General features: G+C 41.9%; 1 protein-coding gene across 1 annotated transcript; it reads left to right on the top strand.

Annotated features, from left to right (window-relative positions):
- The first annotated feature begins 1090 nt into the window (after positions 1-1090).
- On the top strand, positions 1091-9564 carry LOC130206351 (glycine--tRNA ligase-like). Its single transcript, XM_056434274.1, has 17 exons — positions 1091-1382; positions 1722-1823; positions 2192-2294; positions 2394-2535; positions 2826-2914; positions 3539-3615; positions 3716-3861; positions 3950-4099; positions 4206-4368; positions 5027-5191; positions 5273-5381; positions 5486-5630; positions 5730-5815; positions 5959-6068; positions 6958-7051; positions 7168-7358; positions 8254-9564. Exons 1-17 carry the CDS (start codon positions 1146-1148, stop codon positions 8377-8379), a joined length of 2235 nt encoding a protein of 744 aa, XP_056290249.1. The 5' UTR covers positions 1091-1145; the 3' UTR covers positions 8380-9564.
- The last annotated feature ends 5125 nt before the right edge of the window (positions 9565-14689 follow it).

Raw genomic sequence — 14689 nt, 5'->3', positions numbered from 1 at the left:
CAAATAGATTCTGAAATTGGACCCCTACACAATGCTATTGTGGCTTATTATATAAAAGTATTATGTTACTTCTGCCTGAACACGTTTGCAAACTTAACCCTTGCCGCTCTGATAGTAGGCCAGTTGTCAGCTCTTTTAGCCTTGACATGGGAAAATAGTTGCTGTTATATTTTAACAACAACAACAAAAGCAGCAAACAAGTGGAATAGATGTCACTTTCTAGTTCAAGTTATAAATGAACATTCAAGGTTTCTTCAAAATGTAATAAAATTCCTATAAATAACAAGACTTTTTTTACATCCTAAATATTTAAGACACCTGTATTACCTGCATGGAACATAATGTTAGTTAATTAGCCATCATATAAACACATTTAGCTGGATCATTGTATAACATTGTATCTGTATTCTCATACATTTATGGAAGGCCATTTCCACTGGCAAAAGAAATCCCCCCAAAAAACAAATAGCTAATTAAAATGTGGGTATGATAAAATAAGAATCTGGGTCAATTACGAAACCTGGTCAAATTCATGAATTAATAGGTAACATGTTTTTAAGGCAAAGTCAAGTCTAGCTCGGGGGAATTGCGTTAGATAGGTAGTCAAAATTAATAGGAGCCTCAAAAGGTCATGATGGGAACTTTGCTGTGTTCCCTTGCAATGATATTTGAATGTAGGCTACCACCCAAAACTATCACCATGACCTTTAGGCGAATACATACAAAATATATTTAATTGTGGCTTAGCGTGATGAACTACAAAAATATAAATGTAATATAATACAATTGTCATAACCAGTTTAGTTTAGTTGGGGTTGGATTCTTTACTGCTTTCTTTACTACTGATATTGTATTGCTTATTGCTTATATGTAATACTTGTTTTAATCTTGTTTCTTTTTTACGTCTTGATTGCACTTTACCCTCAATTTGTGTAATGCCGTACATTTCCACACTGCAGGACTAATAAAGGATTATTATATTTACAAATATATATATATAATTCTTTTGTTACTGTTTTTGACGAATCTGCCGATGAGTCGTCAAACGCTTGTTCCCGTCTTAGCGAAAGTTCTCGACCAGAGCGGAAGTCTAGTTTACTTGTTTTCAGATATTTCATCATTCTCTGCTCTCATTCCGGCGGTCCATGCTTCGTAGCGCAGCATCAGCACTGCTGAGGACCAGCACTGAGATTTCAGCCTTCCGTCCGGTGTTTACGGTCCGGTTCGCTCGGCAGTTGCTCCAAAACAGGCCGTTTTCAACGTCGGTCTGCTTGTGTAAAAAGAAGAAGCAAAGCCTGTGGCTGCAGCTGCCGGACAGACAAACCATGAGCGGCAACATGGAAGAGATTCTCGCCCCTTTGAGGCTCGCAGTCAAAGAACAGGTACCGCTGGTTGCCTCGGAGTCTTTACCGACGTGGGCCAAGTCGAGTTGTAGTGGGTGACATTATGTTAGCTAACCGGGCTAACCGGCTGAGCTGTCAGTGAAGCAGGACAGCCATTGCTCGCGAGCTGACGCGAGCTGGCGGTCATGTCTGCAGCCTGCAGCCTTTGCCACGTCTCAGAGTTGCAGACGTTGTGATCAGGGTGGGCTTCAGAGCAAAGTCTAAATCAATTCTGCTGTATGTACGCAAAATGGCCGATTCCCTTATAAACCTCTCAGGCCGGAGTTTAAATGTAGGTTCAAGGGTTTTTCTTGATGCCAAGTCTCTGTTCTGTTTCAGGGGGAACTGGTGCGCCAGATGAAACAGGATGGAGCTCCTGATGTGGATGTCTCCAAAGCTGTGGCTGAACTGAAAGCCAGGAAGAGAACCCTGGAGGCCAAGGTGAGGATTTTAATTAAATTAATTCAAACTGGTTTAGTTTGTTTCAGTGAATCAAAAGCTCTACCAAGCCAATTACATTGTTACATGTGTATCCACTGCTACGCTTGTCATCCCACTCAGTAATAACCTGTCTGTGCTGCAAATAATAATGCACTTTCATTAACCATTGGCAAGTGCACCAACATGTTTGTTCACTTATTAAGTTTGCCATTATGGTGTTGATATTGATTCTGTAAAGTAATGCATGGCAGCCTTCCATAGCCCGGTTACAGATGGGTTGATTTTCTTCTCTTTTTTCCGAGGACATCAAATTAGCTGACTACATTTTAAATATGTCAATAATGGGAAACATTTCATTTGCATTGCAGGAGCTGTCATTACAACCCAAAGATGACATTGTTGACAGAACAAAAATGGAGGATACCCTCAAGAGGCGATTCTTTTACGACCAGGCCTTTGCCATCTATGGAGGTACGACTTTGAATGTTAAAAGAAGATCTCAGATGGTGCTTATTATCATTGCACACATAGTCTTTAAGCATTCTGTTACCATGCAGTAATGCTCCTCAGGTGTGAGCGGCCTGTATGACTTCGGCCCTGTGGGCTGTGCCCTAAAGAACAACATCCTGCAGGTCTGGAGGCAGCACTTCATCCAGGAGGAGCAGATTCTGGAAATAGACTGCACCATGCTGACCCCAGAGGCTGTCCTCAAGTACGTATCCCTATTAGTGTTAAACAGTATTTTGTTATCGCTTATGTTTATTTATTTAATGACAATGTCAGAAACAGCAGGAGAAAGTGTCTCGTGAGTCAGCGCCAGAGTGCTGAACTGTGGCTTTTTTTAGGGGAGGGTGGGGGGGTTCTTCCCATTTTAGCCATGAAAGCTGCCACTATAGCAGCCTCCCATAGCCTGGTTGCAGATATATTAATTGGATGGAATTAAATAGCTCTTATTTTAACATATTTTTACAAGTCAGCACTTTCATTTGTTTACCTATTTAGGACATCAGGACATGTGGACAAATTTGCTGACTACATGGTGAAAGATGTGAAGAATGGCGAATGCTTCAGGGCTGACCACCTCCTCAAAGGTAAGCCGTTTGTGCTTCTGCCAGTGTATATTTAGAGTCTTGGCTTCCACTATAATGTAAACCAACGATTAGTCATCGTAAAAACAATCCCAGCCGAGGTCTTTGTAAGCGTTTCATGGGTATTATTCATGAGATTCTGCAGACTGGGATGGATGCGGTCCAACTCTGTGTTGTCAGTAGCTTCTGCTGGCTGACCGAGCTCTGAGTATCACTGTTGTGCCTGAGGGAGAATGGAAGTGGCTGGACCAGTTGAACTCACACAGGGCTTTCATGGCAATGCAAGCTGCTAGAATCATAGACTGGAGCTGTGCCCAAAAGCCTGTGGGGAAGACATTCTATATAGGCAGAACATGTCAATTCCTGCAAGACTTGGAGCCCAATTGGCTGAGGCTTAAAGCGGTTATGCAATGAAAACGTCAAGTCGTGTTTTGGATTATCTGAGATTTGTCATGATACATTCTGACATCTGAGATTTCACTCCAAAACTATGTGCATGTCATCTTGCTGATTTAGTTATGAGCTCATTTTTACAGTGTGGGTTAATAAAATCAATGAAAGTCAAGGTACATTGTTTCGTTTAATCTGTTTGTGGAAGCATTGTTCTCATGGTTCTGTGTCCTGCAGCCCACCTCCAGAAGCTGATGTCTGATAAGAAGTGTGCGGCAGAGAAGAAGGCTGAGATGGAGGACGTCACCACTCAGGTCGGTGTTAACTGAAACCAAATGCTCTTTTGAGGGATTAATTTTGAAAAGCTGTTTCTGACCAAGTTTAAAATGACTCGCTGTCTATTATTACTTTCAGATGGACAACTACACTCAGCAACAGCTGACAGACCTCTTTGTGAAATACAACGTCAAGTCGCCCATCTCAGGAAACGACCTCACGCCTCCCGTCTCCTTCAACCTGATGTTTCAGACGTCCATCGGACCAGGGGGGCACACGCCAGGGTGAGAGGAAACAAAATACTGCAGAGCCTTTTTCCCTGATGTTGTATTTGTGTCATGCTGAGTGATTCATTTAAATGTAAATCTGCAGCTATCTGAGGCCTGAAACCGCTCAGGGAATCTTCCTCAACTTCAAACGTCTGTTGGAGTTCAACCAGGGAAAGCTTCCCTTTGCCGCCGCTCAAATAGGAACCTCCTTCAGGAACGAGATCTCTCCTCGCTCCGGACTCATCCGTGTGAGGTGAGAGATCCGCCCTGTCCCCAATTGTTCTGTGTTTTGTGTCTGTACTTGTAGAAATGACTCGTGACATAAAACGGGACTAAAATTGCATCACATTTCCATGCAGAGAGTTCACCATGGCTGAAATTGAGCACTTTGTGGATCCAATGGAGAAGGTCCACCCGAAATTCTCCAATGTAGCAGACCTGGACATCACATTATACTCCTCCATGGCTCAGACTAGTGGCCAGTCTGCACACATCATGAGGCTCGGTGACGCTGTGGAGCAGGTTGGTTTGAAGCTTCATTTGTAACGTAGACGTCCAAATTCTAATTCAGCATTTGAATGCTGCACGGATTGTGGACATTGCACACATTATACCTTCTCTTCCACTCTCACACACACACACGCATGCACACACACACACACAGCAAGTTGGCGGTTTGTGTGAGTGTGGTTGACCCACGCATCATTACTGTTTTGTTTTTTCAGCATTTCCAATAACGAGAGCTTTGTGAAGTCCATATTTGTTGGCATTTTGCCTTTCAAGAAACTATATTTTCACTCGTCAAAAAAGACATTTGTTGCATACTTAAAAATGGGTTCTTTAAGAAGGTATTTACACGAACAACTTATATTGAATTTAATCTTAAGTAATATGGATATGTGACCAAGCTTATATTCATCATTTCATTTCACTTTTGATTTCCAAATACTGAAATCCCAGGGAAGATATAATCTTGTATCATAACATTGATGCATATTGTCCAGCTGTGGTATAAGACTGACTAATAAATGTGATAAACCAAAAAATGTTTACGAGAATAACATATTAGACCAAAAATAATCTGAACTCAAGGTCCACAAATTTACCATATAGTTTTGGTCAAATTGCTGTCAAAGGGACACAAATAAACTCTCACTCATTAATTCTTCTCTCGTTTAAGGGAGTGATCAATAACTCCGTCCTGGGATATTTCATCGGGAGGATCTACCTCTACCTTACTAAAGTCGGTATCTCCAAAGAGAAGCTGCGTTTCCGGCAGCACATGGACAACGAGATGGCTCACTACGCCTGTGACTGCTGGGACGCGGAAGCCAAAACCTCCTATGTAGGTTCCACTCCACCGTTTCTTTCTGGCTCGTCAGGGAGTCCACACACACTGCTTGAAGTAAACGTTTGTCCCCCGCAGGGCTGGATCGAAATCGTGGGCTGTGCTGACCGGTCTTGCTTTGATCTGCAATGCCATTCGCGAGCCACAAAGGTCCCGTTAGTCGCTGAAAAGCCTCTAAAAGAACCCATATCCTTCAACTGCAGCAACACTTAATGCTGCGGAGGACACATGTTTTCTCAGACGTTAAGCACCCAGATGCCTCGTTGTTGTTCTCCTTAACTTCGCCACACAAAATTGTAAATGTCGTCCAGTTCGAGCCCAACAAAGGAGCCATTGGAAAGGCGTATAAGAAGGATGCTAAGATAGCCATGGAGTACCTGTCTGTGTGTGACGAGTCCTTCATCACAGAACAGGAGACGCTGCTCGGTGAGGCTGGGTGAGTACTTTCAACCACAGTCACGGTTTGTCTGGCCGCCGGCTGAAAGGTTGTGGTTTTGTCCTTTGCACGTTCAGTGTGTTATCTTTTACTCCACAGAGAGTTCACCATCGAGGCAGAAGGCAAGTCCTTCAAACTCACAAAGGACATGGTCGCTGTGAAGCGATTCCAGAAGACTCTGTATGGTGAGATTTAGTCGTTTTATTGTTGAATTCCTCATGCATTTAGTCTTTTTAACACCTCAGGACTAAGTATTAAATGACGGGTTCAGTTGGGATATGTTGGAGCTCTGGCTTCAATAACACACATCCGTCTTTTTCTTCCACAGTGGAGGAAGTCGTTCCCAATGTAATCGAGCCCTCCTTTGGCATCGGTAGGATCATGTACACCATCTTTGAGCACACGTTCCAAGTCCGAGAAGGCGATGAACAAAGAACGGTATGTCGATCGTCTGGATCATAAACATGGGTGATGTCCTCGATGTTCTAGCATTGTGTTGTCCTGCACCCAACTTTTAGGATTTGATAATTACCTTCGCATTGAAAATGCCGGAAGGTTATGTTTTGATCGCCGTGTATTTATTTATTTATTTGTATGCGTGTTATTCGCAAAACTCAAAAAGTATTGAACCGAATCGCATGCAATTTGGTGGGATGATTGTTTATTATCCGTGGACCAGTTGATTAGATTTTGGGATCGATCGGGTCAAAGGTCAAGGTCAAAGGTCATGAACAGGTCAAAATCTTTCGCAGAACTCAAAAAGTATTGAACCGAATTGCATGAAATTTGGTGGGATGATTGTTTATTATCCGGGGACCAGTTGATTCGATTTTGGGATCGATCGGGTCAAGGTCAAAGGTCATGAACAGGTCAAAATCTTTCGCAGAACTCAAAAAGTATTGAACCGAATCGCATGAAATTTGGTGGGATGATTGTTTATTATCCGGGGACCAGTTGATTAGATTTTGGGATCGATCGGGTCAAGGTCAAAGGTCATGAACAGGTCAAATCTTCTTGAATCACATGGAATTTGGTGGGATGATTGGTTATTATCCGGGGACCATTTGATTAGATTTTGGGATCAATCGGGTCAAAGGTCAAGGTCAAGGTCATGGAAAGGTCAACATCTTTTTTTTACCATAGCACGATACATTTTTGTCCAATTGGCATGCAACTAATGCCAAAATGTTCATAATTCAATGCCCAATCTTGTGATATGCGAAGGTATGCGCTCTACCGAGTGCCCGTTCTAGTTGTTTTTGTGATTGATTTTTTTTCAAGCTTGTTTCCTTCATTTACTAAAATCTTTGTTTTCCCATCCCTTCAGTACTTTAGCTTCCCAGCTACTGTCGCTCCATACAAATGTTCTATCCTGCCTCTGAGCCAAAACCTGGAATTCGTTCCCTTCGTGAAGGAGTTGTGTAAGTGTCCACATAATGACTACATACTGTGCATGTTCCATCTCTGCCTGTTGGCATGTGGTGCTGCAAACTTCACTTCCTAACTTTATTTCTCTCTCTCTCTCTCTCCCGCTTAGCTGAGGCGATGACCAAAAACGGGGTGTCTTACAAGGTGGACGACTCTGCGGGATCCATCGGGCGGCGCTACGCCAGGACGGACGAGATCGGGGTGGCGTTCGGCATCACCATCGACTTCGACACACTGAACAAGACGCCTCACACGGCCACGCTGAGAGACCGCGACTCCATGAGGCAGATCAGGGCCGAGGTACAGCACACGGTCACTTGTTCTTGGGCCGTTTTCTCAGGTTTAAATGACCTTGATGAACGCACACATTTTGGTTTTTACCATAATTACAAACAAGATCTACTTGCCACGACACCCAAAGAATTACGTCACGTCCACAGAGTTTATACTGTCTATGGTTAGGATGTAATGTTGCTGGTACAACCTCAGTGGCCCAATCCCCAATGTACCCCTAAGACCCTGAACCCTCAGGGACTTGACTATCGTCAGCTGGTAAATGTTTGAGTGAGAGACTAGGCTTTGAAATGGTTGATACAGTTCACATTAACTTTACGACACCAAATCATGTTATGTACATTGTGATTTTTTTTCTTTTTCATGAAATGTGGGTAATGCTTTCAGAAAGTGCATAAAGGGCCCAAAACGTTGATTTTCCACTGTCAGTTCTGCCGAGGGCAGCTCACGCCGCGCATTTGAAAAAAGGCGACGCACCAACGATATGTTCCCTCACATTACCAATAGAGTGAAAAGAGGTAGAGGCATGTTTTGAGTGGAACCACCTTTTCCAATTCCTTTTTTTTTATTTCCCCGTGTCTGAACACTGGCAAACTGCAGCATCGTGGCTGCCGAGCGCGGGTTCTGTTGCTACACCTGTGTAGACGAGATGTACCGCGGCGTGATTCTTCCCCTCCCCCCTGTCTACTTGGTGTGTCCAATTTGCTACGCTTGTCAAATGTAGAAGTATTAGTGTAGCTGGTGTGTTGCCCTTTAAGGCCTGCCTCAAGTGTTGACCTTCAACCACATTATTTGACCTTTTAATGAATAAATAGCATTTCCTTGTAAGGAGCTTGACATCCTTTTAAAGTCTTCTCTCTCACTCACTTAAACACCATTTAACACATCTTTCTCTCCTCAGGTCAGTGAGTTGCCGGTGATTATTCAGGATTTGGCCAACGCCACCTTGACCTGGGCAGAAGTGGAGAGCAAGTACCCCATCTTTGAAGGACAGGAGACCAGCAGGAAGGAGACCGTTGAAGAGTAACGCTCATTTGTCTGCCAGTCACGCCTCGATAATCCACAGACTTGTTGCATATGCATCAGCAGGAAGAATATAGTGATAAGCTATTGCGGTGCACCGAGCCCTCTTGTGTTTGATGCTGCTGCGATCGCTGAAATGTCATCATATGCGGAAAGCTTACAGGACGGTTGTTTCTTCGATTTGCAACATTTCATCCATGTCCAATCACGTCAATATGTTTTAAAAAGGAGGAAATGGAAGCAGGTTGTTGTCGTCAGGCTTTCACCATTCCAGTTTTCTGGTTGATAGGATTGAGTTGTTTAACCACTTCAATTAAAACAACCAGCACTTACTGGACTTGGGCGCATACCTGTCATGTTTCAAGAGTATCAAGTCACAAACACAGTTTGTGCACCGAAATTGAACAAATTAGGAACTTTAGAAGCTTTGAAATATAAAATTATGAGCTCTCCATGCACCTTGTAAGTCGGTGAAGTTGTGCCCAAAACATTGTCTCCATAAATAATGACCATTTGATATACTGCTAATTGGTTGTATTTGGCTGGAAGTTTTAATTTCTTTCTCAAAGCAGCAGTTTAGATGACTAAGAAGTAGCTTCTTACTGTTGGTCAACGTCTTCCAAAACATTTGTCTTGAGTAGCTTCTCCATCACTGGTGAGGAATAGAGGATGATTTGCATGGTTCAGATCCTCGCTGTTCCTCCAGAGTCTTGTTTTAATTGTAGAGCAGGTAATCAGATTTAATACAAACCTCACGTAAAACCTCCGATACCGTTGAATCGCCACACATAATCTATCCTGTGACATCGGCTCTGTCTGACTTTTACCAGAATGGCCTCTTGGTCAAGATCAGGAATCCCACGAGATAAATATCAGACACTTCGCATATCCACTGGGCTCAAATCTCACCATCTCTGCCTTATTAAAAGCCGTTCTGAGTTTCCATGACAAGACCTTTACTGTTTCAATCTTTTTTTAATACCCTTCATTGATAAAAAGATTAGCTGGATGATGGCTGGTTTCTCAAGGTCTTTAAAGTCCGGTATTCTGTCCCAGTGAGCCAGCATGCACAATTACAAGACCTTGAAACTGAAGCAGCTCTGGAATTCAGCCATCATTTATTGTATTATTTTTTACCGGTGTCCTTTCTACTGTAACCTTTATAAAATGTCCAAAATCTGCCTACACACATTTTCTGATCTACTGTAGGAAAGTTGATTGGATTCAGAAAAGCATGAACATTTTTAAATAGAAAAGCTGAAAGAAGCAGCAAATACAAATTAAGTCCTCTCCTTTTAAAAATAAAATTCCTGTAAGAAGAAATTTACAGCATTATAAGATATGACATTTTATTTTGTATGTTATTATGAATGCATATTTTGAGGTAGGGATTAAATGCACCGGGCTACATAATAGTTCTAGATGTGTCCACATAACACGTCACCTTGTCACCTTTCAGCGGAATTCTGCGTTTTTTAATCAAAATAGGTCTTCCACGTGAATCGTGTAAACCCGACAGTGTCGAAAGCCTTGAAGTCAATAAAAAGGGCTGCACAGTGATGTTTATTGTCCAAAGATGCAAAAACATAATTTAATACCTTTAATGCTGCTGTGGTTGTACTGTTTTTTTTCTAAAACCTGATAGATAGCCTTGAAATTAGTTCATCCTATTTTACCTTAATAATAATAATTATTATTTATCAATTATAAATAAATAAAATATATACACAAACATGCAAATAGGCTGTGTATATATACACAGCCTATTTGCATATTTGTGTTTCTGCACCTTCAGGAATTGTATGTATACATTTATATTTATATATACCACTGTGTATTAGGGCTGCAACAGCAAATTGATAAAAATCGATGATAAAAATAGTTGGCAACGAATTTCAGTATCGATTTGTTGTGTCGTGAGATTATTACCAGGGGGCAGCACAGGCAAACTTATGATTTTCTGTTGAAAGTCTCTGCAGATGTAAATCCTACAGCGTCAAATGTTCAATTACGTTTACAATCATTTTGTACATAAGTTGGTTTGAATCTGCAAAACATCTGGATTCTGTCTGTTTTTGTACCGTCTAGATATAAGTCCATTGAGGAGCAACACTGAGTACCTTTATGTATATTTGTTTCCTTTTATATTCTTTTAATTAGTGCCCATGTCTCCTAGAAGTGAAATTCCAGGTATTAAACTGCTGTGATCATGTAACATTTTGTAGTCTTTAAAATAGTCTGATATCAATAAACGACAGCAACATATTATTCTCACATCATAAGTGACAAAATCATGGCCTCCGTCCACGGAGAAGGCCCCGCCCCCTGCTACACAGGAGCAAGAAACGCACACTTTAGTTTTGTGTCTCTTTTGAATCTCTACCTGATTTGTACGTGGCCCCGTGACACTTTTGACCCCTTGACCTGTGCCCGGTTGGCCCATCTAGTTATTGATTAATTCACCATGTCATTGTTTATGTGGGGTGGACCTCCGAGGTTCAACATCTTTACGGAAAAAAGGCCCGATTAGAAAGACGATTTTGAGATTCCTTCCTTCCTTCACACCCACGTTCATGAAACATTCAAGGGCTTTGCAGTCTGACAGCACACTCGATGTAAGCCACTTGAAGGCGGTGAAGAAAATCATCTGTCTCATCAAAGCTAATATCAAGCCCATCTTAAATTGAATTATTCATCAACCGAAATACGTTCCTTGAGGGGAAGAGGCCGGCAATGTTTGATGTCAAAGATCAAGAAGCGAACGCTCCAGTGTTCAGCCTTGTGTCTAAAGGTAGAATTGGTTCTATGGGTGGGGCTTTACTTCATCTCCTTGACATTCACACCCTTTACCAACAAGAGGGCGTGGAAATGTTTGTGCCCTAAAGGCTTTTACAAAGCTATTATCTGTGTCCCTAAGTGCTGTGCTCGGGCATTGTGAACGGACTGTTCTTTCCTGGTACGTCATGCTGTCATGAGACTGAATGTTCTTTAATACATAACCATCCTTGGTAATACATTGCAAATAAAAGATCAACCAACTGAGAGGGAACAGCGTCATCTAATACTGAGAAAGGTACACCACAGATTCAAGCCACTCGTAAAACGTTCTATTATGTAACGCTTTATTATGCATTGTCTCTAATTACCTTATTAATGCATTCACCAGTGCTTTATAGATTAACCGTCAAATCAATGTATGGCTTGCCAGGTTGTATATATCTTCTGTAGGCCTTGCAGGACAGTCATTTATTTTCCGCCACTAGGGGGCAGTGTAATGAAGCTGTGAGCACAAAACTGACATATCACCTTTTACTTCGATAATGAAAACGTTTTAGCCAACTGTTGATCGGGACTTGTCCTTTAACTTCCACGTGAAGAAAATCTCAAGGACTGCACTTTTTCATCTACTTAATATTTCAAAAATCAGGCACATCTTGTCTCAAAAAGATGCAAAAAAACTAGTTCACGCGTTCGTTACTTCTGGACTAGATTACTGCAATTCCTTATTATCAGGCTGCTCTAATAAGTCTCTTAAGTCCCTCCAGTTGATCCATAATGCTGCAGCTCGTGTTCTCACTAAAACTATGAAAAAAGATCACATTACTCCTGCATTAGCTGCTCTGCACTGGCTCCCAGTAAAATCAAGAATAACTTTTAAAATGTTCTCCTAACCTACAAAGCCTTGATTGGTGATGCTCCATCATATCTTAAGGAGCTTGTAGTACCATATTGCCCCACTAGAGAGCTGCGCTCACTAAATGCGGGACTACTTGTGGTTCCTAGAGTCTTAAAAAGTAGGATGGGAGCCAGAGCCTTCAGTTATCAAGCTCCTCTTTTATGGAACCAGCTTCCACCTTCAGTCCGGGAGGCAGACACAGTCACCTCATTTAAGAGTAGACTGAAGACTTTCCTCTTTGACAGAGCTTATAGTTAGGGCTGAATCAGGTTCACCTGGTCCAGCCCCTTGATACACTGAGCACCACCCCCCCCTTTCTCTCTCTCCTTATGGATGGATTTCGTCTCTTCATTGCACATTATTAACTCTGCTTCCTCCCCATAGTCTTTGTGACTTCACGTCTCATAAAGGGTCCATTGGACTTGAATGGGTCTGATGCCATGGCCCTGCTGATATGCCCCGCCCACTCCTCCTCTCCTCCATCTGCGCCTGATGGATTTTGGAGGTCTGGATCGTGGTCCATGCCTACTACCAACTATTCATACAATCGGTCATACTCATTGAATCTGTTGTAACTCTGATGATTCCTTCTGGTCACATGACATCTATTGCATCTGTCCATCCTTGAGAGGGATCCTCCTCTGTTGCTCTCCTGAAGGTTTCTTCCCTTTTTCCCCATGAAAGGGTTTTTTCTATTTCTTTGGAGTTTTTCCTGATCCGATGTAAGGTCCTGGGACAGGGATGTCGTATGTGTACAGATTGTAAAGCCCTCTGAGGCAAATTTGTAATCTGTGATGTTGGACTATATAAAATAAACTGAATTGAACATAATTTAATATGCAATATTCATTCTCTTTTCGCTCGAGTTTGTTTTCCATCAACTCCCGAGGGAAATATCGGTGTTGTTACTCCACTACGTTCACAGGCTTGTCACTAACTTGGTGTGCTCTTTATTGCTTTGCAGGAAGTGTACAGTTGTTGTTTTTAGCCTTTTTGCTCTGGCCAAAAACGATGCAATGAGAATTAAAGTAAAGTTGTGAGGCAGAAACCTAAAACAATGATATTAAACAAAAAGCTCCCTTGAGTGTAACTGCAGAGTTATGTTAGTCATACTAACATATGGGGTTGTCACATACAAATAAGGATTATTTATGCTAAAAATACATCAATAAATGAATGAATCTTCCCCTTCTAAGAGATGCTCTGAAACATTTGCTGTAAAACTCTCAATTCATGTTCTCTCAATCTCATTCTAGTGTTCCTTTGAGGAATTATTCGTTCAGTCTATTTCTAGTACCCTCTCTGTACTTACAAGCTCGGTGTCATCACGTTTCAGGTGGCGGACACAGTAACCTGACACAGATTGTCAAGTGCTGAGAAGCGATTGTGATTGTGCAAATTGGCACATGGACCTGTGTTGTGGTGTCAGTTGTACGCATACATTACTGTAAACATCAGGGCCGAGGCGCTGACCCATATGTCCGTGCTAATTATGAGCAGCATCAACAGATGACAGCCGGCACTTACTGCTGTTTTCCTCCCGTCCAGATGCCATCATGCTACACTTGTCTCTCAGGTGGGGTCATTTAGGGCCTCAGCTCCATTCAAGTGACAGCGAAGGTGAAGAGGGACGAACACCCAGATGCATCACTGCTGGCAACGCACCAGAAAACCACTTCATCTCCATTATTGCTATTCTACGGTCCACTGAGGCTGAAATATCTTGAATAACGTGTGTGTGTCAGTGTGGAGGGTGGAGGTCTACAGTGCACAGGTGGATATCAGTTCAAGGGATGGGGAATAGGCTACATGATGTAAATAATAGATTGAAAGGGCAGCTGACCAATTTTACACAGATTGTGTAAAGCCTTCAGCGTCTCTGGAGGAGCTTTGTCAAGTCTGAGAAAATAACTCTGATGATGTCATTGTGATGCCATCATCAGGGTTATTTTAGCATGGGCTTTGAGAGTATTAATGTTTAACCAAATCTTGTGTTATATAAGAAAGAAATGGTCATTTATGAGTATTTTTAAAAGTTTGATCCATACTTAGAATCAGAGAATATCTCGCCTCTGCTGCACAGATTTAATTAACGGTTTGTTAATTAAGTCATTAGTTACAACTTACGTGTCATATTAAAAAGGGATAGCATTTAAGTATTGGGTGAGTCCCCTGACAATTCAAATTTACTGGAGTAGCTCTGAAAATTCAACAATGTAATCTAATAAAACCAAATAGTGGTATTTGACACAATATCATTAAAGATATGTTTTCATCCAAATCGACCTGTCATGGGCTTACATGGACCTGCTTGTAGATGTGTCGCACAGGGCCGTAGCCACCATTGAGGTCACAAAGGGCATGTCCTCTGTACTGTTTTAGGGAATCTGACAATTTTGAATTTGAATTCAGATAATTTTATTTCTTATAAAATAAGAATTCCTCAAATGGCTCTAATAATGTTTCATCAAAAATAATCCTGTCATTTTGAGGAAGGCTGTAAATCAACATTAAGTCAGTCATACAGGGAGATGAAATGTACCAGAAGACATTTAAGCAGTTAAGTGAAGAAGGAGAAGAACACGTGAAAAATGTAGGCCTACTCTATTCCTAGGCTGGGTGGGGATGGTGGACCCTT

This window comes from Pseudoliparis swirei, chromosome 16 (assembly GCF_029220125.1).
Source record: "Pseudoliparis swirei isolate HS2019 ecotype Mariana Trench chromosome 16, NWPU_hadal_v1, whole genome shotgun sequence".
In the NCBI taxonomy this organism is placed as follows: Eukaryota; Metazoa; Chordata; class Actinopteri; order Perciformes; family Liparidae; genus Pseudoliparis; species Pseudoliparis swirei.
The sequence above is the reverse complement of the archived record's forward strand: the minus strand, read 5'-3'. Positions and strand labels throughout refer to the sequence as shown.

Bases quoted from the DNA above. Each gene is read 5' to 3' on its own strand.
- LOC130206351 (XM_056434274.1), top strand. From the start codon at position 1,146: ATGCTTCGTAGCGCAGCATCAGCACTGCTGAGGACCAGCACTGAGATT. The intron at 3,862-3,949 runs GTGAGAGGAAAC...GTAAATCTGCAG, and splicing joins CCAGGGGGGCACACGCCAGG to CTATCTGAGGCCTGAAACCG. The intron at 5,382-5,485 runs TATCCTTCAACT...CTTCGCCACACA, and splicing joins AAAGCCTCTAAAAGAACCCA to AAATTGTAAATGTCGTCCAG.